Below are 23,870 nucleotides of genomic sequence, written 5' to 3'. Positions count from 1 at the left end.
ATAACTTGTAGTAGAAATAATAAAACGAATGGCACAACATAGAGTCATAAGAATAGATGTTCCAGAATTGTTATTACACAGGGAATGCATGACCCCATTAAAACAAGAATGTCAGGACGGTGAAAGGACCTCTTTAAAAAAAATTTTTTATTTGTTACAGAAATCTTAGCCTCCCACTAAACATACCTATTAAAGTGTAACTTTATTAAAGCTATTTTTTTTTTCTATAAATGTGTAGGACAGCTGATTATATTAACTCTTACAATATAGTTTATTAAAACAATCCAGCTTACTGCTTCTGAAGTGCAGCCCATATGCTAACAGCAAACGGATGTTAGAGACAATCCATATTCAGTTCTCGCTATGTGCGGAATACTTATGTGCCATCAAAAGGTACTGCTTATCCTCAGCCTGCTTGCAGCTGCTGTTAATCCCAATGAACCTACTGTTTCAGGTATTTTTTTTATAATTTATTGTCCTTTGCTGGATTATAAAACCGGTCGCTTCCACTCTTCCCTCCCAAAGTACTCACTAACTAGGTAGCCAGCTGGAAAGGGGAGCATAAGGGCCAATGATAACACCAATGAAGCACAGGCCAGTGTCCGAGTACTGCCCAATAGTAACACGACACAACTCTGGTCTTCCCATCCTGCTATTTAATGAGAACACCAAGATGCAGAACAGACTTTACTCCTGCTTCTGTTGTGGATAGCACTACAATCCCACACTAGTAAAGCCTAGATTCTTTTTCTATACAGCCTCAGATATATAAGCGTTTTGTACAACTCACCATTTTTAAATTGCCTTTATGTGTAAATCTGTGCTTGGAAGCAAGTTTTTGGCACAATGTTTATAAAAATTCTACATGGATGGCAACAGCCCAAAACACCTCTAATCATCAGGTTATCTAAATTCAGGAAATATGCTGTGGCTAGCACTTTAGGTGTGCAATTGCTGTATTTTAGAGGTTGTAGCATTTACAAATTCCACTGATTTATGAAGATCCTGTATGTGCATGTAGATATAGGCCTAAGTGGTATGTATGAACTCTGTTGAACTTTTATTTTTAGGGAGGTATGGTGCATATATATCCTTCACCTTGGGTTACATTTTTACCCATAAATATTAAAGGGGTTATCCAACACTAAACTTTTAACAAACCTCTTGGCTAGACCAATGGTGGAGTTCACACTTACCTGGTCCCTGCTGCTGGATTCCAGCTGCATTACTCCATGACCACCTCTACAGGTTCTGCGCTTCTGGGAATCAACATCTTGTTGACAGTCATCACCTGACCACTGCAGTCAATTACTGACCACAGCAGTGACCAGTCACCCATTTGGTACATCACTGGGTCACAGGTTACAGCTATAGGCAGTAAATGGCTGCAATAATCAACCGACGCCCTTCAATGTTGGATGCTGATCCCTACAGACCCGGGACCTGAGGAAACAGCTGTGGAGCGATGCTGCTAGAATCTAGCAATAGGGACCAGGTATGAACCCAATAATTTAGCTGGCTTCAGAAATGCAAGATATTCAAAAATCTCTACTAGCAAGAGAGTTAAATAACTGCAAAGGTTTTGACAAAACATTCCTTTGCCTAGTACATCTGCCAGAAATAAGCAAAAAACTAAAGGTGTCGTTATTCCACATTTTGAATAAGAAGTGGTTCCACAGATTAGACCTATTCACACAATATATGCTCATACCAGGACACCAACATTAAAGGACACATACAATAAATTTGTTTTAAACAGTTTATTATGTAAATCGGACATAAATTAGTTCTCCTTTTCTTGCACAGTCTTTGTGCCGCGCAGACGACCAGTACGACGAGCTGCAATAAGACCGACTTTGCGACCAGCTGGAGCATCTCTCCTGATAGTTGAAGGCTTACCAATGTGCTGATGGTTACCACCACCGAAGGGATGTTCTACAGGCTGCAGAGAAGGAAAGGAATATAATATAAACAAAGCTGTATAAATAGTCATTCCAGGACTGAACAGTTTGCATCCCTCAAGGTCTTCCAACAGATCACCGAGTAGTGTGGTACTTATGATACTACAACTACTTTATTATGAACCTGAAAAGCACAACACAAGAACTTACGTTCATAGCCACACCACGGACACGTGGCCAGCAGTTTCTCTTGGCCTTGTACTTGTGGTAAGCACGTCCTGCCTTCAGAATGGGTTTGTCAATACGTCCACCTCCAGCAACAACTCCTGCATTTAAAAAAGTTTCAATAATTTTACTGTAGAATACAACCCAATACATTTTACCAAAGAAAAAACACAGCTTCAGTTAAAAAAAAAAAAGTGTGCCTTAGAAAAAAAAGGATTATGAATGAGGGTTACTCCAGATTTCATAAAGCTTGGGCTGATAACTGTGACAATACCCACCAACAATTGCTCTGTTTGCAGAAGAGACGACCTTCTTAGAGCCAGAAGGCAGCTTCACTCTGGTCTTTTTTGTTTCAGGATTGTGGGAGATAACTGTGGCATAGTTGCCAGATGCACGCGCCAGTTTGCCACGATCGCCTGGTTTCTCCTCTACACAACACACAATGGTTCCTTCAGGCATGGTGCCAACTGGGAGGACATTGCCGATGTTAAGCTGAGCTGAAACAGAATTATGACATTAGTCCACTGCCCAATTTTGAAAATACAAGCGTCTACAAATAGGGTGGGCAATTTTGAAGAAAAAAATAAAAATTTTACTTTAATGACAATTATTAATTTTACTCCATTTGTTATGGCCAAAAGCTAGTATTTGTTGATGCAGATATACTTTTTCATGGGACAAAATTTTTTAGTAGGCTACTTTCACACTTGCGTTCGGAGCAGATCCATCTGGTGTCTGCACAGACAGATCCGCTCCTATAATGCAGACGATGGGATCCTTTCAGAACGGATCCGTCTGCATTATATTTTAGAAACAATTCTAAGTGTGAAAGTTAGTCAGACGGATCCGTCCAGACTTTACATTAAAAGTCAATGGGGGGGACGGATCCGTTTGATACTGAGCCATATTGTGTCAACTTCAAACGGGTCCGTCCCCATTGACTTACATTGTAAGTCTGGACGGATCCGTTTCAGCCGACTAAGATCATGGCATTATTATGTTGCTCAAGGTTAAGAGCAAAAGGAATCTGCTGACTTTCCTTTCATCAGCATAACACCTGTAAAAGGCAATTTTGTACCAAATGCATAGTAGAAGCAGCAAAGGCTCACTGGGTGCACCAAAGAAAATCCTGGATTAATATGAAATTTAGAGGTCACATAAAACCGGTCAGTATACCTTTCTTTCCACAGTAGACAAATTGACCGGTGTGGATTCCCTCAGCTGCAATGAACAGTTCAGTCCTCTTCTTAAACCTGTAGGGATCACGGAAGGCAACCTTGGCAAGAGGAGCACCACGGCCAGGATCATGGATAATGTCCTAGAGAACAAGAAGAAAACCATTATTAAACCAAAGCCTTGCGACTTAGGGTACATTCACATTAGCGTTTTCAATTCTGCTATTGAGATCCGTCATGGGATCTTAATAGCTGATGAAAACGCTTCCGTTTTCTCCCTATTCATTGTCAATGGGGACAAAACTGTTCTGTTTGGTTGTGCGACCATCGTGGACAGAATAACGGTGCAAGCAATGTTTTTCTGTCCACCATGTGGTGCAGAGCAAGACTGATTCCTCCTGACACACAATGTAAGTCAATGGGGACGGATCCGTTTTCTCATTGACTTTCAATGATGTTCACGACGATCAGTCATGGCTATAGAAGACATTACAACCGGACCCATTCATGACGGATGCTTATCTGTTGCATTATTTTAACGGAAGCGGTTTTTTTCCCAGATACACAACGGATCTGCAAAAACCGCTAGTGTGAAAGTAACCTTAATTTTACAAAGTTCTAGGTCACCATGACATTGGAGCCAATATCTACCAACCCTCATTTAGACCAGATTATTCTTTGACATTTCCAATTCCCTTATATGCTATACTAGTCAGCCTGTAGCCCCCAGAAGCCTTTTTTTCCACTAAAAATTTGAGTGGTTTCTTTAAAAAGAGACTTCAAGGTAAAGTAAGGCTTGGAACACACAGTGCAGGTTTGGTGTGGTTCTACCACAAGGACTGGATTGTATGCAAAGGAAACAGACAAGAAGCTTCCTACTGCTCTTTTGGATTGACTATAGGGCAGGGTTCCTCAACTCTAGTCCTCAGGGCCCATCTGCTGGTCACATTTTCAGGATTTCCTTAAAGGGTTTCTACCACTTGGATTTCACATAATTAGGTGTCAGACACTAGCGCTCCGCTAGTGTCTGCTCTGCCAAACTATCCTGCTATAATAGATTTTGGGGCAGCCGTTTACCTAAAAAAAGAACTTTTATTAATATGCTAATGACCCTCTAGGTGCTATGGGGGCGTCATTAGCACCTAGAGGATCGGTCTACCTTCTCAAGATGCCGCCGCTCAGCGCCTCCCTCCAGCCCGCCCATCTGCTTCGGAATGCATCAAACGGACGACTTCACGCGCATGCGCGGCTGTATTCGGCGCATGCGCAGTGAATGTCCGACCGCTTCCCTGCTCAGACATCTCCACTGCGCCTGCGCCGATGACGTCATCGGCGGAGGCGCAGTGGAGATGTCTGAGCAGGGAAGCGGTCGGACATTCACTGCGCATGCGCCGAATACAGCCGCGCACGGCGCATGCGCGTGAAGTCGTCCGTTTGATGCATTCCGAAGCAGATGGGCGGGCTGGAGGGAGGCGCTGAGCGGCGGCATCTTGAGAAGGTAGACCGATCCTCTAGGTGCTAATGACGCCCCCATAGCACCTAGAGGGTCATTAGCATATTAATAAAAGTTCTTTTTTTAGGTAAACGGCTGCCCCAAAATCTATTATAGCAGGATAGTTTGGCAGAGCAGACACTAGCGGAGCGCTAGTGTCTGACACCTAATTAAGTGAAATCCAAGTGGTAGAAACCCTTTAATATTGAGCAGGTGATATAAGTGTCAATGCATCAGAACTTACCCCAGGTATTCATTCTCAAATCATGACCGACAGGTGGGCCCTGAAGGACTGAGTTGAGGAAGACTGCTCTAGTGTTTGGCAAGAAAAACAGCATACACAAAACAGAACTACAGAAATAAGGGGAACGCAAGAGACACAGGGAGAACATACAAGTTGCATGTTTCGGCTATTACATCCAAGCTCCAGGCACCTCTAGCAGGTACTTTGTAAAGCCACATATACAAATATGTAACCAAAACTATGAGAAAACTGCAGCAGAAAGTCACTAGAAAGACCTTGTGCTTCCACATCTCCTGACTATTTAAGTGACAAGACGTCACACACCCAGATGACGTTGATGGTCATTACACGATCCACGCACCAGTTCCACAGCAGATATGCACTGAACAGCCACTGTCAGCTGTGACAAGACCACCAGTGGAGAGCCGCATGGCACATCAACCAGCCATTAGCCACTGCTCTTAGGGGTCCATTCACACGTCCGTATGTTTTTTGCAGATCCGCACATCACTGGCACTCATAGAAAATGCCCTTTCTTGTCCGCAATTGTAGACAAGAATAGGACATGTTCTATTTTTTTTGCGGAACGGAAGTGCGGATCCGCGGATGCAGGCAGCACATTCTGGCCCCATTGAAAATGAATGCATCCGCACCTGTTCCAGAACGGATGCGGACGTGTGAATGGACCCCAATACTGGTGTCTGATTACGGCACACTGTCAGCCAACAGTTATAAAGACTGTTTAGCAGAAAACTGCTCATAGTGCACATTCCGTTCTAATTAATATGGCAGGAGACTACGGAGAAGATTGTCTTCCCTTCAGATATTGTAGTAGACTACTCAGTGCCCATACTCTGTTGGTTAGAGAGACCTTTAGGGACAAATTATTGGCACGGAGCAGCAGGGGACTGGAAAGAAAAGACACCCCATGCTTTCTCCAATAATACTAGTTATCAGTTCCATGTTGATACACCATCTATTTCTAGTAAAATTATTTCCTAAAATAATAATATTTCCAAGCCATTATCAGAAAGTTCCTGCTTTTATTGCTTAATAAATGAAACATGAACCCCACAGAGAAAAAAGGGAATATAGTATAGGATGCCGTGCAAAATACAAGGACATGCAGAGTTCTCCAGAACAAGGATCCTCTCTAGCCATTTTCTGTCCTAGGTAACATGGACGTGCCCCTCTAGTAATAGGAACCATGTGTGAATGGCTGTCCTGATGGAATAACCCAGACTGCATCTTACAATAACCTGTAAGTTTTGCTGCAGACGCTCCCATTTTGAATGCAGGAGCCTGTGCCATCCTCTGGCGATACCTTCCCCAAGGTACAGTATACAGCAGGCATCCTCAAACTGCGGCCCTCCAGCTGTTGTAAAACTACAGCTCCCACAATGCCCTGCTGTAGGTTGATACCTGTAGGCTGTTCGGGCATGCTGGTAGTTTTGCAACAGCTGGAGGGCCGCAGTTTGAGGATGCCTAGTATACAGCATGCCAGAAGCATCCCACACGTGCACCAGGTAAACTCACTGACGGTGCACTAGAAACAACAATTCCTAGGATCAAAAGAGGTTCCTCTAGCCACTGAACAGGAGATAACTTAGCTTCGACCACCAGAACCCCCACTTGATCACCAGGACAGCGGTCCTGTGTCACTTGTTTGAATGAAGCTGCAGTTCAGCATGCGCTCTGCCGCTTCATTCAAACTCTGGGACATAAGGAGTAATGGTGAGCTCTACTTCTCTATGCGACTGCAGGAGACATCAATGAAAGGAGCAGCAGTACAAGCGCTCGATGCTGCTCTATATATACGGGTAGGGGGCAGACAGGACCCCTATTCTCATGATCGTGAGGGTCCCAGCAGTCAGACAACCAATGTAAAAGTTACCCATACCCAAGGAACGGGGCATAATATGTTGTTACTGGAATACTCAAAGTTTGCAGAAAGAATTCCGCACAGACCAAAGCGTAATCAAGTATCCATTTCATTCCCCACTTTAGAGTGCATTCACACTACAATTTTTTATAGATCCACACATTGCGGATCCGCAAGACACGGACACTGGCCGTGTGCGTTCCACATTTTACGGTACACACACGACCAGCCCTATGATAGAAAAGCCTGTACTTGTCGGCAATTGTGGATAACAATAAGACCATCATTTTCGAAGATTGAAATGAACGCGTCCGCATCCATTCCGCAAATTTGCGGAACTGATGCAGACATAAATACGGTCATGAGAATGCACGTGAATCCTAAGGCCTCTTTCACATGAGCGTGACGGGTTGGCTCTGGATGCGTGCAGGGAAACGCGCACCATTTTGCAAGCAAGTTTAGTCAGTTTTGTCTGCGATTGGGTTCAGTTTTTCCTGCATGGGTGCAATGCGCACTTGCTTCTGGATGCAATGCTTTTTTACTGAAGACCCATTCACTTCTATGGGGCCAGGGCTGCGTGAAAAACGCTCATGTACACAGACCCATTGAAATGAATGGGTCAGGATTCAGTGCGAGTGTTATGCGTTCACGCATTGCACTCGCTCGGGTGAAAGGGGCCTAAAGTGACCATTAAAGGCCGAGTCCCACTTGTGTAAGGAGCAATTCACACTACTGCACGCTGGAGGATTTGCTACCATATAGGGCTACATCACACAGTATCAATATAAGCAGGATGTCACCGTACTGAACAGCACAGCGGACTACGCTATATGTGCAGTACAGAAAGTTACGGATGCCAAGAGGGCACCTTCACCCTTCATCAGGTAAATGGGAGCCTGTGGATACATTCCATTTATTTGCCAGGAGCTTTCCAGAGCATATGGAGGCTGCAAACGCATACGCCAGCGATACTCACTTTTACAATACCCTTGATGTAGCCATGTCTTTCAGCGAAGTCGACAGCCCTGAGCTTTGCGGCGCCTTTCCGATGCTTGACATGAGCTTTGAAAACAGAGCCCGCACCTTTTCTCTGTCCCCTGATCACACGTCCCATCGTGTCCTGTAAGATCAAGCAGAAAGGAAAGATCAGAGCAGTACCTGAAGAGCAGCGCACGTCCAGAGGGACACAGACATCTGCTGTGGGGGGCAGTACATGTGATTGCTAGCCCTCATCAGCCACAGGATACCGGCAGACCCCATGATCACCACCGCACGTTACCCGAGTACACTGGGGTATGCGATTGTCCTGCCTGGGCACAGCTTAGGTCACAGCTTGGCTATACTCAAGGAGTAGCATGTGTGCTAGAAATGTAAGCAATCACCATTTCCTGCTCTATCACTAATGATTAAGGCGCCTCTACTGTGTCAGGGAGTTGCTATGTAAGGAATTGCCCTATTTACAGGGGAAGGGGCTCCAGCTCGGTCACCTGCAAGTCTCCAAAAAGTACAACAACCCCCAGCCGGCACACAGCACTACATGGAGAGAAAATGCGGACCGTATTCTTTAGTATAAGGTCGCAACATCACCACATTCCCCTCTAATCATCGCGATCGGTCATCCTCCCGCAGCACTGCCTGCCCGGCACAACACAGAGACGGTGACAGAACAGCCCATAATCCGCGTCCAATGACACAAATATGTCACCCGGCAGGGCAGCCGGGTCCTCAAGAACCGTCACCCCAAAGAGAAGAGCCCGGCTGGGCGGGATGACGGAGAACTACGGAAGATTGAAAACCGATTCAGTGAGAGGAGACTCGGCTCCAGGAACCTACCTAGGCCCGCGCTGTCCGAGAAGAGGAAGTTCCCAGCAGCAAGAGCCTGATATCTTCCGGAGAACGCGATGACGCAGTGCAGGCTGGGAAGTGCTAGCTGTGAGGTACGTCAGACAGCAGGAGGCGCCATCTTTGTTTCGGTCAATGACCTGGAATATCTGCTGCAGTGATTTTTTGCAGCAGCAGAAGTTCCAGATTCCTAATCTACCCCACTTACCCGAGCCCTAGTCCCTGTCGTATCACCCCCCTTCCCCGACAGATTTTGCCTACGATAAACAAATAGTGACTTTTTTTTGTTACTTTTAGCTGGCTTTTTTTCCCTGCTCTGCCCCACTTTTTCTGCGTCCGAGCTGTGAACGCCAGTCATTGATCATTCCGTATTTCACTCAGCACCTGGGCAAATTTTTTTAGTGCATATATATATATATATATATATATATTTAAAAAAAATTTAAGAAGTAATAGAAGATTTTATATATATATATATATATATATATATATATATATATATTCATTATTAGCTAGTGTTCTTTTTTTGTATCTGCAGTTAATTTTTATACCGCAGTGTCTGCACGGACGCACCAAGCTTTTTTTAACTGGTCGCTTTTGTGCTCAATTTCCATTTTTTTTGTGTGAAAAAATATATATTTAGTGTTACATAGAAATAAATTTTAGGTAGTGTTAGCGTAGATTTTTGCATGCACATAATATCTGTGTTCGTGTGTCCTGCACCTGATAAGAGCTGACCAGAAACATCAATTTTTCTGACCGGTCTGCTCAGTTTACTGTGCACTTTTCTTCTTCTTCGTGTAGTTAGTTATATCTATATACGTATATATATATATATATATATATATACAGTCAGGTCCATAAATACTGGGACATCGACACAGTTCTAACATTTTTGGCTCTATACACCACCACAATGGATTTGAAATGAAAGAAGCAAGATGTGCTTTACCTGCAGACTGTCAGCTTTAATTTGCAGTCAATTACAGCCTGAAGTCTGGAACGCATAGACATCACCAGACGCTGGGTTTCATCCCTGGTGATGCTCTGCCAGGCCTCTACTGCAACTGTCTTCAGTTCCTGCTTGTTCTTGGGGCATTTTCCCTTCAGTTTTGTCTTCAGCAAGTGAAATGCATGCTCAATCGGATTCAGATCCGGTGATTGACTTGGCCATTGCAGAACATTCCACTTCTTTCCCTTAAAAAGCGCTTTGGTTGCTTTTGCAGTATGCTCTGGGTCATTGTCCATCTGCACTGTGAATCACTGCCCAATGAGTTCTGAAGCATTTGGCTGAATATGAGCAGATAATATTGCCCGAAACACTTCAGAATTCATCCTGCTGCTTTTGTCAGCAGTCACATCATCAATAAATACAAGAGAACCAGTTCCATTGGCAGCCATACATGCCCATGCCATGACACTACCACCACCATGCTTCACTGATGAGCAGTTCCTTACCTTCTCCATACTCTTCTCTTCCCATCACTCTGGTACAAGTTGATTTTGGTCTCATCCGTTCATAGGATCTTGTTCCAGAACTGTGAAGGCTTTTTTAGATGTCATTTGGCAAACTCTAATCTGGTCTTGCTGTTTTTGAGGCTCACAAATGGTTTACCTCTTGTAGTGAACCCTCTGTATTCACTCTGGCGAAGTCTTCTCTTGATTGTTCACTTTGACACACATACACCTACCTCCTGGAGAGTGTTCTTGATCTGGCCAACTGTTGTGAAGGGTGCTTTCTTCACCAGGGAAATAATTATTCGGTCATCCACCACAGTTGTTTTCCGTGGTCTTCTGGGTACGTGCCTTCTTTTTAAGGATGTTTTAAACAGTTGTTTTGGCCACGCCTAATGTTTTTGCTATTTCTCTGATGGGTTTGTTTTGTTTTTTCAGCCTAATGATGGCTTGCTTCACTGATAGTGACAGCTCTTTGGATCTCATCTTAAGAGTAGGGCTGCAGCTAATGATTATTTGAATAATCGATTAGTTGTCGATAATTTAATCGATTAATCGGGAAAAAAACTAAATTACAAAACAAAGAGGTTTATATGATTTTACTTGAAAAATTATGTTCAAAGGCCATATTAAAACAAATTGTGGATGGCACTGTCATGGGGGATCTGTGGATGACACTATTATGGGGGATCTGTGGATGGCGCTGTTATGGGGGATCTGTGGATGGCACTGTTATGGGGGGATCTGTGGATGGCACTGTTATGGGGGATCTATGGATGGCACTGTTATGGGGGATCTGTGGATGGCACTGTTATGGGGGATCTGTGGATGGCACTGTTATGGAGGGGATCTGTGGATGGCACTGTTATGGAGGGGATCTGTGGATGGCACTGTTATGGGGAGGGGGATCTGTGGATGGCACTGTTATGGGGAGGGGGATCTGTGGATGGCACTGTTATGGGTAGGGGGATCTGTGCACTGTTATGGGGGATCTGTGGATGACACTGATATGGGGGGATATATAGATGACACTATATAGCATCTTATGCTATATGTGTCATCCACAGTTTCCCCTCCCCATAAGAGTGCACATATCCCCCTCCCCATAACAGTGCACAGATCCCCTCCCCATAACAGTGCACAGATCCCCTTCCCCATAACAGTGGCATACACAGATCCCCCTCCCATAGCAGTGGCATACACAGATCCCCCTCCCCATAACAGCCCCGGCTCGCTGCTCACAGCAGACTATTCTGGCAGTAACTTTTACTCAGCGCATCTTTATTACCTTACAATGAAGCTCAGGTAACAGGCAGAGCGGGCGGCGGCGTAACATCACTCACTCACGTGACGCACCTGCTCCGCCCACTTTATGAATGAAGGAGGCGGAGCAGGCGCGTCACGTGAGTAAGTGACGTTACGCCGCCGGCCGCTCTGCCTGCTACTGGAGCTTCATTGTAAGGTAAAATAAAGATGCACTGATTTAAAGTAAACCGCCCGCATAGCAACGAATTGGCGATTATTCGATAACTGGATTCGTCGACAACGTCAATAATCGTTGCAGCCCTAGTTGACAGCAACAGATTCCAAATGCAAATAGCACACTTCAGATTAACTCTGGACCTTTTATGTGCTTATTGTAATTGGGATAATGAGGGAATAACACACACCTGGCCATGGAACAGCTGAGAAGCCAATTGCCCCATTACTTTTGATCCCTTAATAAGTGGGAGGCACATATGCTAATTGTTGTAATTCCTACACCGTTCACCTGATTTGGATGTAAATACTCTCAAATTAAAGCGGACAGTCTGCAGTTATAGCACATCTTGTTCGTTTAATTTCAAATCCATTGTGGTGGTGTAGAGAGCCAAAAATGTTAGAATTGTGTCGATGTTCCAATATATATGGACCTGACTGTATATATACAGTGGATATAAAAAGTCTACACACCCCTGTTAAAATGTCAGGTTTCTGTGCTGGTCGCTTTTGTGCTCAATTTACTTTTTTTGTGAAAATAATATATTTAGTGTTACATAGAAATCAATTTTAGGTAGTGTTAGCATAGATTTTTGCATGCACATAATATCTGTGTTCGTGCGTCCTACACCTGATGAGCGCTGACCAGAAACATCAATTTTTCTGACCGATCTGCTCAGTTTACTGTGCCCTTTTTTTTCTTCTTTTTTTTTTGTGTACGTTAGTTAGTTATATCTATATATGTATATACAGTACAGACCAAAGAGTTTTATTTATTTTCATGACTATGAAAATTGTAGATTCACACTGAAGGCATCAAAACTATGAATTAACACATGTGGAATTATATACATAACAAAAAAGTGTGAAACAACTGAAAATATGTCATAATCTAGGTTCTTCAAAGTAGCCACCTTTTGCTTTGATTACTGCTTTGCACACTCTTGGCATTCTCTTGATGAGCTTCAAGAGGTACTCACCTGAAATGGTCTTCCAACAGTCTTGAAGGAGTTCCCAGAGATGCTTAGCACTTGTTGGCCCTTTTGCCTTCACTCTGCGGTCCAGCTCACCCCAAACCATCTCGATTGGGTTCAGGTCCGGTGACTGTGGAGGCCAGGTCAGCTGGTGCAGCACCCCATCACTCTCCTTCATGGTCAAATAGCCCTTACACAGCCTGGAGGTGTGTTTGGGGTCATTGTCCTGTTGAAAAATAAATGATGGTCCAACTAAACCTAAACCGGATGGAATAGCATGCCGCTGCAAGATGCTGTGGTAGCCATGCTGGTTCAGTATGCCTTGAATTTTTAATAAATCCCCAACAGTGTCACCAGCAAAGCACCCCCCACACCATAACACATCCTCCTCCATGCTTCACAGTGGGAACCAGGCATGTAGAGTCCATCCGTTCACCTTTTCTGCGTCGCACAAAGACACGGTGGTTGGAACCAAAGATCTCAAATTTGGACTCATCAGACCAAAGCACAGATTTCCACTGGTCTAATGTCCATTCCTTGTGTTCTTTAGCCCAAACAAGTCTCTTCTGCTTGTTGCCTGTCCTTAGTAGTGGTTTCCTAGCAGATATTCTACCATGAAGGCCTGATTCACACAGTCTCCTCTTAACAGTTGTTCTAGAGACGTGTCTGCTGCTAGAACTCTGTGTGGCATTGACCTGGTCTCTAATCTGAGCTGCTGTTAACCTGCGATTTCTGACGCTGGTGACTTGGATGAACTTATCCTCCGCAGCAGAGATGACTCTTGGTCTTCCTTTCCTGGGGCGGTCCGCATGTGAGCCAGTTGAGCTTGATGGTTTTTGTGACTGCACTTGGGGACACTTTCAAAGTTTTCCCTATTTTTCAGACTGACTGACCTTCATTTCTTAAAGTAATGATGGCCACTCGTTTTTCTTTACTTAGCTGCTTTTTTCTTGCCACAACACAAATTCTAACAGACTATTCAGTAGGACTATCAGCTGTGTATCCACCTGACTTCGCCACAATGCAACTGATGGTCCCAACCCCATTTATAAGGCAAGAAATCCCACTTATTAAACCTGACAGGGCACACCTGTGAAGTGAAAACCATTTCAGGTGACTACCTCTTGAAGCTCATCAAGAGAATGCCAAGAGTGTGCAAAGCAGTAATCAAAGCAAAAGGTGGCTACTTCGAAGAACCTAGAATATGACATATTTTCAGTTGTTTCACACTTTTTTGTTATGTATATAATTCCACATGTGTTAATTCATAGTTTTGATGCCTTCAGTGTGAATTTACAATTTTCATAGTCATGAAAATAAAGAAAACTCTTTGGATGAGAAGGTGTGTACAAACTTTTGGTCTGTACTGTGTGTGTATATATATATATATATATATATAGATATACAGTCGTGGCCAACATTTTTGAGAATGACACAAATATTAGTTTTCACAAAGTTTGCTGCTAAACTGCTTTTAGATCTTTGTTTCAGTTGTTTCTGTGATGTAGTGAAATATAATTACATGCACTTCATACGTTTCAAAGGCTTTTATCGACAATTACATGACATTTATGCAAAGAGTCAGTATTTGCAGTGTTGGCCCTTCTTTTTCAGGACCTCTGCAATTCGACTGTGCATGCTCTCAATCAACTTCTGGGCCAATTCCTGACTGATAGCAACCCATTCTTTCATAATCACTTCTTGGAGTTTGTCAGATGTGCTCACACCTGCCTGCTGCCATTCCTGAGCAAGCTCTGCACTGGTGGCACTCCGATCCCGCAGCTGAATCCTCTTTAGGAGACGATCCTGGCGCTTGCTGGACTTTCTTGGACGCCCTGAAGCCTTCTTAACAAGAATTGAACCTCTTTCCTTGAAGTTCTTGATGATCCTATAAATTGTTGATTGAGGTGCAATCTTAGTAGCCACAATATCCTTGCCTGTGAAGCCATTTTTATGCAATGCAACGATGGATGCACGCGTTTCTTTGCAGGTCACCATGGTTAACAATGGAAGAACAATGATATCAAGCATCACCCTCCTTTTACCAGGTCTGACATTTTAACCCAATCAGTCTAACATAATGATCTCCAGCCTTGTGCTCGTCAACATTCTCACCTGAGTTAACAAGACGATTACTGAAATGATCTCAGCAGGTCCTTTAATGACAGCAATGAAATGCAGTGGAAAGGTTTTTTTAGGATTAAGTTAATTTTCATGGCAAAGAAGGACTATGCAATTCATCTAATCACTCTTCATAACATTCTGGAGTATATGCAAATTGCTATTATAAAAACTTAAGAAGCAACTTTTAATTTGACCTATAAACTGTACCACTCAATTGAAAAACAAACTGAAATCTTTTAGGTGGAGGGAAGAAAACAAAAGAAAACTACAATTATGTGGTTGCATAAGTGTGCACACCCTTTTATAACTGGGGATGTAGCTGTGTTCAGAATTAAGCAATCACATTCAAAATCATGTTAAATAGGAGTCAGCATACACCTGCCATCATTTAAAGTGCCTCTGATTAACCCCAAATAAAGTTCAGCTGCTCTAGTTGGTCTTTCCTGAAATTTTCTTAGTCACATCCCACAGCAAAAGCCATGGTCCACAGAGAGCTTCCAAGGCATCAGAGGGATCTCATTGTTAAAAGGTATCAGTCAGGAGAAGGGTACAAAAGAATTTCTAAGGCATTAGTTATACCATAGAACACAGTGAAGACAGTCATCATCAAGTGGAGAAAAATATGGCACAACAGTGACATTACCAAGAAGTCCCTCCAAAATTGATGAAAAGACGAGAAGAAAACTGGTCTGGGGGGCTAGCAAGAGGCCTACAGCAACATTAAAGGAGCTGCAGAAATATCTGGCAAGTACTGGCTGTGTAGTACATGTGACAACAATCTCCCGTATTCTTCATATGTCTGGGCTGTGGGGTAGAGTGGCAAGACGAAAGCCTTTTCTTACAAAGAAAAACATCCAAGCCAGGCTACACTTTGCAAAAACACATCTGAAGTCTCCCAAAAGCATGTGGGAAAGGGTGTTATGGTCTAATGAAACCAAGGTTGAACTTTTTGGCCATAATTCCAAAAGATATGTTTGGCGTAAAAACAACACTGCACATCACCAAAAGAACACCATACCCACAGTGAAGCATGGTGGTGGCAGCATCATACTTTGGGGCTGTTTTTCTTCAGCTGGAACTGGGGCCTTAGTTAAGCTAGAGGGAATTATGAACAGTTCCAAATACCAGTCAATATTGGCACAAAACCTTCAGGCTTCTGCTAGAAAGCTGAACATGAAGAGGAACTTCATCTTTCAGCATGACAACGACCCAAAGCATACATACAAATTAACAAAGGAATGGCTTCACCAGAAGAAGAATAATAAAGTTTTGGAATGGCCCAGCCAGAGCCCAGACCTGAATCCGATTGAAAATCTGTGGCGTGGTCTGAAGAGGGCTGTGCACAGGAGATGCCCTTGCAATCTGACAGATTTGGAGTGTTTTTGCAAAGAAGAGTGAGCAAATCTTGCCAAGTCAAAACGTGTCTGATCTATTTTTTCTTCCCTCTACCTAAAAGATTTCAGTTTGTTTTTCAATTGAGTTGTACAGTTTATAAGTCAAATTAAAGGTGGAAAAAGTTCTGAAATTATTTATCTTTGTCTCATTTTTCTTACATCACAGAAACCTGACATTTTAACAGGGGTGTGTAGACGTTGTATATCTACTGAATATATATATATATATATATATACAGTTGCAAGAAAAAGTATGTGAACCCTTTGGAATGATATGGATTTCTGCACAAATTGGTCATAAAATGTGATCTGATCTTCATCTAAGTCACAACAATAGACAATCACAGTCTGCTTAAACTAATAACACACAAAGAATTAAATGTTACCATGTTTTTATTGAACACACCATGTAAACATTCACAGTGCAGGTGGAAAAAGTATGTGAACCCTTGGATTTAATAACTGGTTGAACCTCCTTTGGCAGCAATAACTTCAACCAAACGTTTCCTGTAGTTGCAGATCAGAGGTGCACAACGGTCAGGAGAAATTCTTGACCATTCCTCTTTACAGAACTGTTTCAGTTCAGCAATATTCTTTGGATGTCTGGTGTGAATCGCTTTCTTGAGGTCATGCCACAGCATCTCAATCGGGTAGAGGTCAGGACTCTGACTGGGCCACTCCAGAAGGTGCATTTTCTTCTGTTTAAGCCATTCTGTTGTTGATTTACTTCTATGCTTTGGGTCGTTGTCCTGTTGCAACACCCATCTTCTGTTGAGCTTCAGCTGGTGGACAGATGGCCTTAAGTTCTCCTGCAAAATGTCTTGATAAACTTGGGAATTTATTTTTCCTTCGATGATAGCAATCTGTCCAGGCCCTGACGCAGCAAAGCAGCCCCAAACCATGATGCCCCCACCACCATACTTCACAGTTGGGATGAGGTTTTGATGTTGGCGTTCTGTGCCTCTTTTTCTCCACACATAGTGTTGTGTGTTTCTTCCAAACAACTCAACTTTGGTTTTATCTGTCCACAGAATATTTTGCCAGTACTGCTGTGGAACATCCAGGTGCTCTTGTGCAAACTGTAAACGTGCAGCAATGTTTTTTTGGGACAGCAGTGGCTTCCTCTGTGGTATCCTCCCATGAAATCCATTCTTGTTTAGTGTTTTACATATCGTAGATTCGCTAACAGGGATGTTAGCATATGCCAGAGACTTTTGTAAGTCTTTAGCTGACACTCTAGGATTCTTCATCACCTCATTGAGCAGTCTGCGCTGTGCTCTTGCAGTCATCTTTACAGGACGGCCACTCCTAGGGAGAGTAGCAGCAGTGCTGAACTTTCTCCATTTATAGACAATTTGTCTTACCGTGGACTGATGAACAGCAAGGCTTTTGGAGATACTTTTATAACCCTTTCCAGCTTTATGCAAGTCAACAATTCTTAATCATAGGTCTTCTGAGAGCACTTGTGTGCGAGGCATCATTCACATCAGGCAATGCTTCTTGTGAAAAGCAAACCCAGAACTGGTGTGTGTTTTTTATAGGGCAGGGCAGCTGTAACCAACACCTCCAATCTCATCTCATTGATTGGACTCGTTGGCTGACACCTCACTCCAATTAGCTCTTGGAGATGTCATTAGTCTAGGGGTTCACATACTTTTCCCACCTGCACTGTGAATGTTTACATGGTGTGTTCAATAAAAACATGGTAACATTTAATTATTTGTGTGTTATTAGTTTAAGCAGACTGTGATTGTCTATTGTTGTGACTTAGATGAAGATCAGATCACATTTTATGACCAATTTGTGCAGAAATCCATATCATTCCAAAGGGTTCACATAATTTTTTCTTACAACTGTATATATATATATATATATATATATATACAGTGGGATGCGAAAGTTTGGGCAACCTTATTAATAGTCATGATTTTCCTGTATAAATCGTTGGTTGTTACGATAAAAAATGTAATTTAAATATATCATATAGGAGACACACACAGTGATATTTGAGAAGTGAAATGAAGTTTATTGGATTTACAGAAAGTGTGCTATAATTGTTTAAACAAAATTAGGCAGGTGCATAAATGTGGGCACTTTTGTCATTTTATTGATTCCAAAACCTTTAGAACTAATTATTGGAACTCAAATTGGTATGGTAAGCTCAGGGACCCCTGACCTACATACACAGGTGAATCCAATTATGAGAAAGAGTATTTAAGGGGGTTAATTGTAAGTTTCCCTCATCTTTTAATTTTCTCTAAAGAGTAGCAACATGGGGGTCTCAAAACAACTCTCAAATGACTTGAAGACAAAGATTGTTCACCATCATGGTTTAGGGGAAGGATACAGAAAGCTGTCTCTGAGATTTCAGCTGTCTGTTTCCACAGTTAGGAACATATTAAGGAAATGGAAGACCACAGGCTCAGTTCAAGTTAAGGCTCAAAGTGGCAGAACAAGAAAAATCTCGGATAGACAGAAGCGACGAATGGTGAGAACAGTCAGAGTCAACCCACAGACCAGCACCAAAGACCTGCAACATCATCTTGCTGCAGATGGAGTCACTGTGCATCGTTCAACCATTCGGCGCACTTTACACAAGGAGATGCTGTATGCGAGAGTGATGCAGAGGAAGCCTTTTCTCCGCCCACAGCACAAAAAGTGCCGCTTGAGGTGGGCTAAAGCACATTTGGACAAGCCAGCTTCATTTTGGAATAAGGTGCTGTGGACTAATGAAACTAAAATTTAGTTATTTGGCCATAACAAGGGGCGTTATGCATGGAGGAAAAAGAACACAGGATTCCAAGAAAAACACCTGCTACCTACAGTGAAATATGGTTGTGGTTCCATCATGATGTGGGGCTGTGTGGCCAGTGCAGGGACTGGGAATCTTGTCAAAGTTGAGGGACGCATGGATTCCACTCAGTATCAGCAGATTCTGGAAACCAATGTCCAGGTATCAGTGACAAAGCTGAAGCTGCGCCGGGGCTGGATCTTTCAACAAGACAACGACCCTAAACACTGCTCAAAATCCACTAACCCATTTATGCAGAGAAACAAGTACAACGTTCTGGAATGGCCATCTCAGTTCCCAGACCTGAATATAATTGAAAATCCGTGGTGTGACTTAAAGAGAGCTGTCCATGCTCGGAAGCCATCAAACCTGAATGAACTAAAGATGTTTTGTAAAAAGGAATGGTCCAAAATACCTTCAACCAGAATCCAGACTCTCATTGGAACCTACAGGAAGAGTTTAGAGGCTGTAATTTATGCAAAAGGAGGATCTACAAAATATTGATTTCATTTTTTTTTGTGGTGCCCAAATTTATGCACCTGCCTAATTTTGTTTAAACAATTATAGCACACTTTCTGTAAATCCAATAAACTTCATTTCACTTCTCAAATATCACTGTGTGTGTCTCCTATATGATATATTTAACTGACATTTTTTATCGTAACAACAAACGATTTATACAGGAAAATCATGACGATTAACAAGGTTGCCCAAACTTTCGCATCCCACTGTATATTCATAATCACTAAAGCACTATATCCTCATCATCATAAATCTCTGGTAGGGTGGATGCATTCACCCCACTGCAGACTTTCAGCTTCCTGAATGACCTGCACATAAATCAGTAAAAACTGAGTGTCCTCTAGTTTCTGGTGAGGAGGAGCATAGCCATAACTATAGGGGTCGCAACCGGGCTCTTAAGCTAGGGGGGCCGTACCGCCAATTATGTATCACGCCCTCAGGACGGCAACACAGATGTCACACAGTGATGTTAACCTTCCCTGCTGTTTCCTCTGATAGGCTTTAAGCCTAGTGCCTGTGGCCTATCAGAGGCTGGCACAGGCGGTGTAAACCGGGGAGCATACAGCTCTGGACACAGGCTGGAAGAGGCCTGCACCACATCGCTGACAGCCGCATGGAAGTATTTGAGTTTATTTTTTATTTGGCACCATGCTGTTGGGCCACTATGGGGGCATTGTTTCCACTGGCAACACTAAATAGGGGCATCTTGTACTGTCACAGAGAAGGGGGCTTTTCTTGTACTGTCACAGAAAGATGCATTTTTTGCACTGGCATACATTATAAGGGTATTTTATGAGCTGGCATACAAAATTGGGGGGTATTTTTTGTACTGGCACACATTATAAGGGGGTATTTTTGTACTGGCAGACATTGTAAGGGGGTATTTTGTATTGGCACACACAGTGGCGTACATAGAGAAGGGCCCCATAGCAAGGATAAAACCAGGTCCCCCACACTGGACAAAAGGGTTTCTGCCTAAACCCTTTTCAATTACCCATGGGCCATTTTTCCACTGCTTCATGTGCTAAAAGTTGTTCCTTTAGAGCAGGGATGGCCAACCTGTAGTCCTCCGGCTTTTTTAAAACTACAACTCCCACCATGCCCTGGTGTAGGCTGATAGCTGTAGTCAGTCTGGGCATGCTGGGAGTTGTAGTTTTGCAACAGCTGGAGAGCCGCAGGTTGAAACAAAGATGTCTGTTTGTAAAACTGCAGAGACGAGATTGCTGAAATAAATCATTATGGCGGTCTGGTCTAAATTGTTGGATGAGGAAAAAGAACATCTACAACAGAAGAGACATCATTGGGTGTAAAAGAATGTGGGGCTGTATTACCCTGTAAGTTTTGTAACGCTGTATGTAAAGTTTTCCAAGTATGTCTTTACCAGTAGGGCTGGAGGGATGGGGTAAGGCCTCATGCACACGACAGTTGTTTTTCTTGGCATCCGTTCAGTTTTTTCTGCGGATAGGATTGGGACCCATTAATTTCAATAGGTCAGCAAAAAAATGCTGATAGCTCATCCGTTTGTGTTCCGGGTCCGTGTTTCCCTTAAGCAAAAAAAATTGTGCATTTCCTACTTTTTTCATATTTGCGGACAAGGATAGGCATTTATTACAAGGGATCTGTGAAAAAAAACGGATCCTCCCCAAAAAAAAAGGATGCCGCATTCTTTTTTTTTTTTAGCAGACGCACAATTTGCGGACGCCAGAAACAACTGTTGTGTGCATGAGGCCTTAGGTTGAGAATTATGCATGATGGGGAGGGTGCCGTTTCAATTTTCACCTCAGGCAGCAGAAAAAGATAGGTGCACCCCTGCCCCTTGCCACAAAGCATTGAGGGTAGGGGGGCCCAAGCTGAAAGCTTGTACCAGGGCCGCAGTAGGCAGCCAAAATTGAGAAGAGAGCTGTAAGAATTACCAGAGGGACAAGGAGAGAGATTCAGTGCCCTATCATGTTAAATGACTTTAGTATAAACATTTTACTAATTATGAGTTTTATTCAGACGTGCACTGGAGTATGGTGCACCACATTTATTAAGAGTCTGCTAATAACTGAGTAGCACCAGTTTCTTGTGAAAATTATAGTAAGGGTGCATTCACTTGAGCGTATGAATTTTGTGTGTCTTTTATGTGCTTATTTTATGTAGTGGGGGTGACATAAAAATACCGCTTGCTCAAAAAATTACTGAATTCATTTGAGGATGGCTAGCAAAAACAGAGCAGATTCAGTAAACATGTGTAGCCTGCGCTCTCTGAATTTGAGGTCTGTTGGTTGGCACAGAGAGAAATATCATATATAGTAGGTTCATTTCCAGAAAGAGTGTGTCTTGTAAAGCGAATACTAGAGAGCACTTTCATTATGGAAGCGTTCACTAGTTTGCATTAGGTGCAGTGAGTGGGGAGTCCCAGGCTATGAGCTGTGCACTACGATTGGCCGGCGCTGCAGCAAGGGACAACCCTAATACAAAAACTCTGCCCAGTACAACAGAGGGAGCTGCAGACACCAGAGCCTATACTGGGCGAACGGAGCGGCGCCCAGACATACTAGTAAGTGCAGGGGGACCCCTGGGCGCCGCTCTACCCACAGATATAGTTAGTTTTTAGTTTTTAAACTAGTGAAAGGTCCTCTTTAATAAGGCCCTCCACTGGAGGTGGATCCACCAGCGCAGGCCTCTTCATAACTTCGGCTTATCCACCTCTTCTTCTAAATCAGGGGCGGACTGGGAACTTAAAGTGGCCCTGGAAAAAATACAAAAAAAAAAAAAAAGTTTTGTAGTCGGGTCCAAATTGATGGAAGGCAGGGCTAACACAAGCAGTCTGTCACTACCAGAGCTTTGAGACGTTCTCACAGCTCTGTTTCTCCACCCCTGTGATGATGTCACTTAGAGCTTGGAGGAGTTCTCACTGCTCTGTTTCTCCGCCCCTGTGATGAGGTCTTTACTCCCAGCTGTTCCTCCTGCATTTGATTTCCCTGCCTTTAAATCACCCTTCCTCCTATTGTAGGGCGTGATTTATATTTCTCATTTCAGTTGTAGCTCTGGCTTGAGTATCTTCACTTGTAAGCTATCAGTTCACTGGACCTGTGTTCTGCTGCAGCAAGCACTCCGGATATTGCCAGCTGTCCTTGGATCCGTCTTCTCTGCGGCTGCAGCTCCTTCAGCTAAGTGTGCAGACATTGTTGTGTACCTGGTTATTTTCTGACTGGATCTGAGGTGGCCACGGTTCCCTCCATATACTGAGCAGGGCACCGGTGGCCGTGCCCCTTCCACTATTGTAGGGGTTACAGTGGTCATCAGTCTTAGGTACGCGGGCATGCCTCGTTCCACCATTTGGATCCAGGCATGTGCTTTAGCAGCATAGGGAGAGCTTTGTGGGTCTGACAGGGGTCACCCTTTATCTTCCCTAGTTTGGGTCCGGTCAGTAGCTCTTTTTACTGTGTATGCTCTTGTTACTCTCAAACAGCCGTGACATTATAATCCACCAAAACCGTCCTTTTTGACATGGATCCGCTTTCTGGCCTGGTTGACCGCATGCAGGGTCTTTCTTTGGAAGTAGCGGATCTCCGTCAATCTATGACTCAGCTACAAGCATTGGGCTCTGCTCCGGCTCATGGAGTCTGTTGCGAGCCAAAGGTCTCACTTCCGGAAACGTTCTCCGGGGGCAGTGAGAATTTTGTTCGCTTCAGAGAGGCATGCAAACTCCATTTTTGCTTGTGTCCCCACTCCTCTGGTAAGGAGGAGCAGAGGGTGGGGACAGGGATTGTCATCTCCCTGCTCAGGGGTAATGCTCAGACTTGGGCTTTTTCGCTGCCAGCAGGGGATCCCTCCCTTCGATCCGTGGAAAGATTTTTTCTGGCCCTGGGGCAGATATATGATGACCCGGATCGTGTTGCTCTGGCCGAATCGAACTTACGTGTTTTATGCCAGAACAAACTGCGGAGCTTTATTGTTCTGAATTTCGGAGATGGGCAGCTGATTCAGGTTGGAATGATGCTGCACTCCGGAGTCAGTTCTGTCATGGTCTCTCAGAGAGATTGAAAGATGCGTTTGCTTTCCATGAGAGACCAACGTCCTTAGAGTCTGCCATGTTATTGGCGGTACGCCTTGACAGGCGTCTAAGAGAAAGAAACAAGACCTCTCTGTCCAGCCATTGTCAGTCTAGGGGCAATGGTGCGGACTCATTCAGTGTGCAGGGGCCTCATCCTGTCCCGCTCCCCTCTGAGGAGGAGCCCATGCAGCTAGGTCGACTTGCCCCTGATAAAAGAGGATTTAGTCCTCAGAATATGTGTTTTTGTTGTGGGGGCATAGGTCATTTGGCAAATGTTTGTCCGTCTAGGAGATTCCTGAACTGTACTAAGAGCGATAATAAGAGAAAA

General features: G+C 43.6%; 1 protein-coding gene across 1 annotated transcript; it reads right to left on the bottom strand.

The window, feature by feature from the left end:
* Positions 1-1,745: 1,745 nt before the first annotated feature.
* RPL8 (ribosomal protein L8) lies at positions 1,746-8,064 on the bottom strand. The gene is made up of 5 exons (XM_044283612.1): positions 7,896-8,064; positions 3,303-3,444; positions 2,405-2,623; positions 2,112-2,227; positions 1,746-1,942 (listed from the first exon to the last, which is right to left on the bottom strand). Exons 1-5 carry the CDS (start codon positions 8,031-8,033, stop codon positions 1,784-1,786), a joined length of 774 nt encoding a protein of 257 aa, XP_044139547.1. The 5' UTR covers positions 8,034-8,064; the 3' UTR covers positions 1,746-1,783.
* Between the last annotated feature and the right edge of the window lie 15,806 nt (positions 8,065-23,870).

The sequence above is a fragment of the Bufo gargarizans genome, chromosome 3 (assembly GCF_014858855.1).
Source record: "Bufo gargarizans isolate SCDJY-AF-19 chromosome 3, ASM1485885v1, whole genome shotgun sequence".
Classification (NCBI taxonomy): domain Eukaryota; kingdom Metazoa; phylum Chordata; class Amphibia; order Anura; family Bufonidae; genus Bufo; species Bufo gargarizans.
Note: the sequence above shows the minus strand (reverse complement) of the source record. Positions and strands in the feature narration are given on the sequence as shown.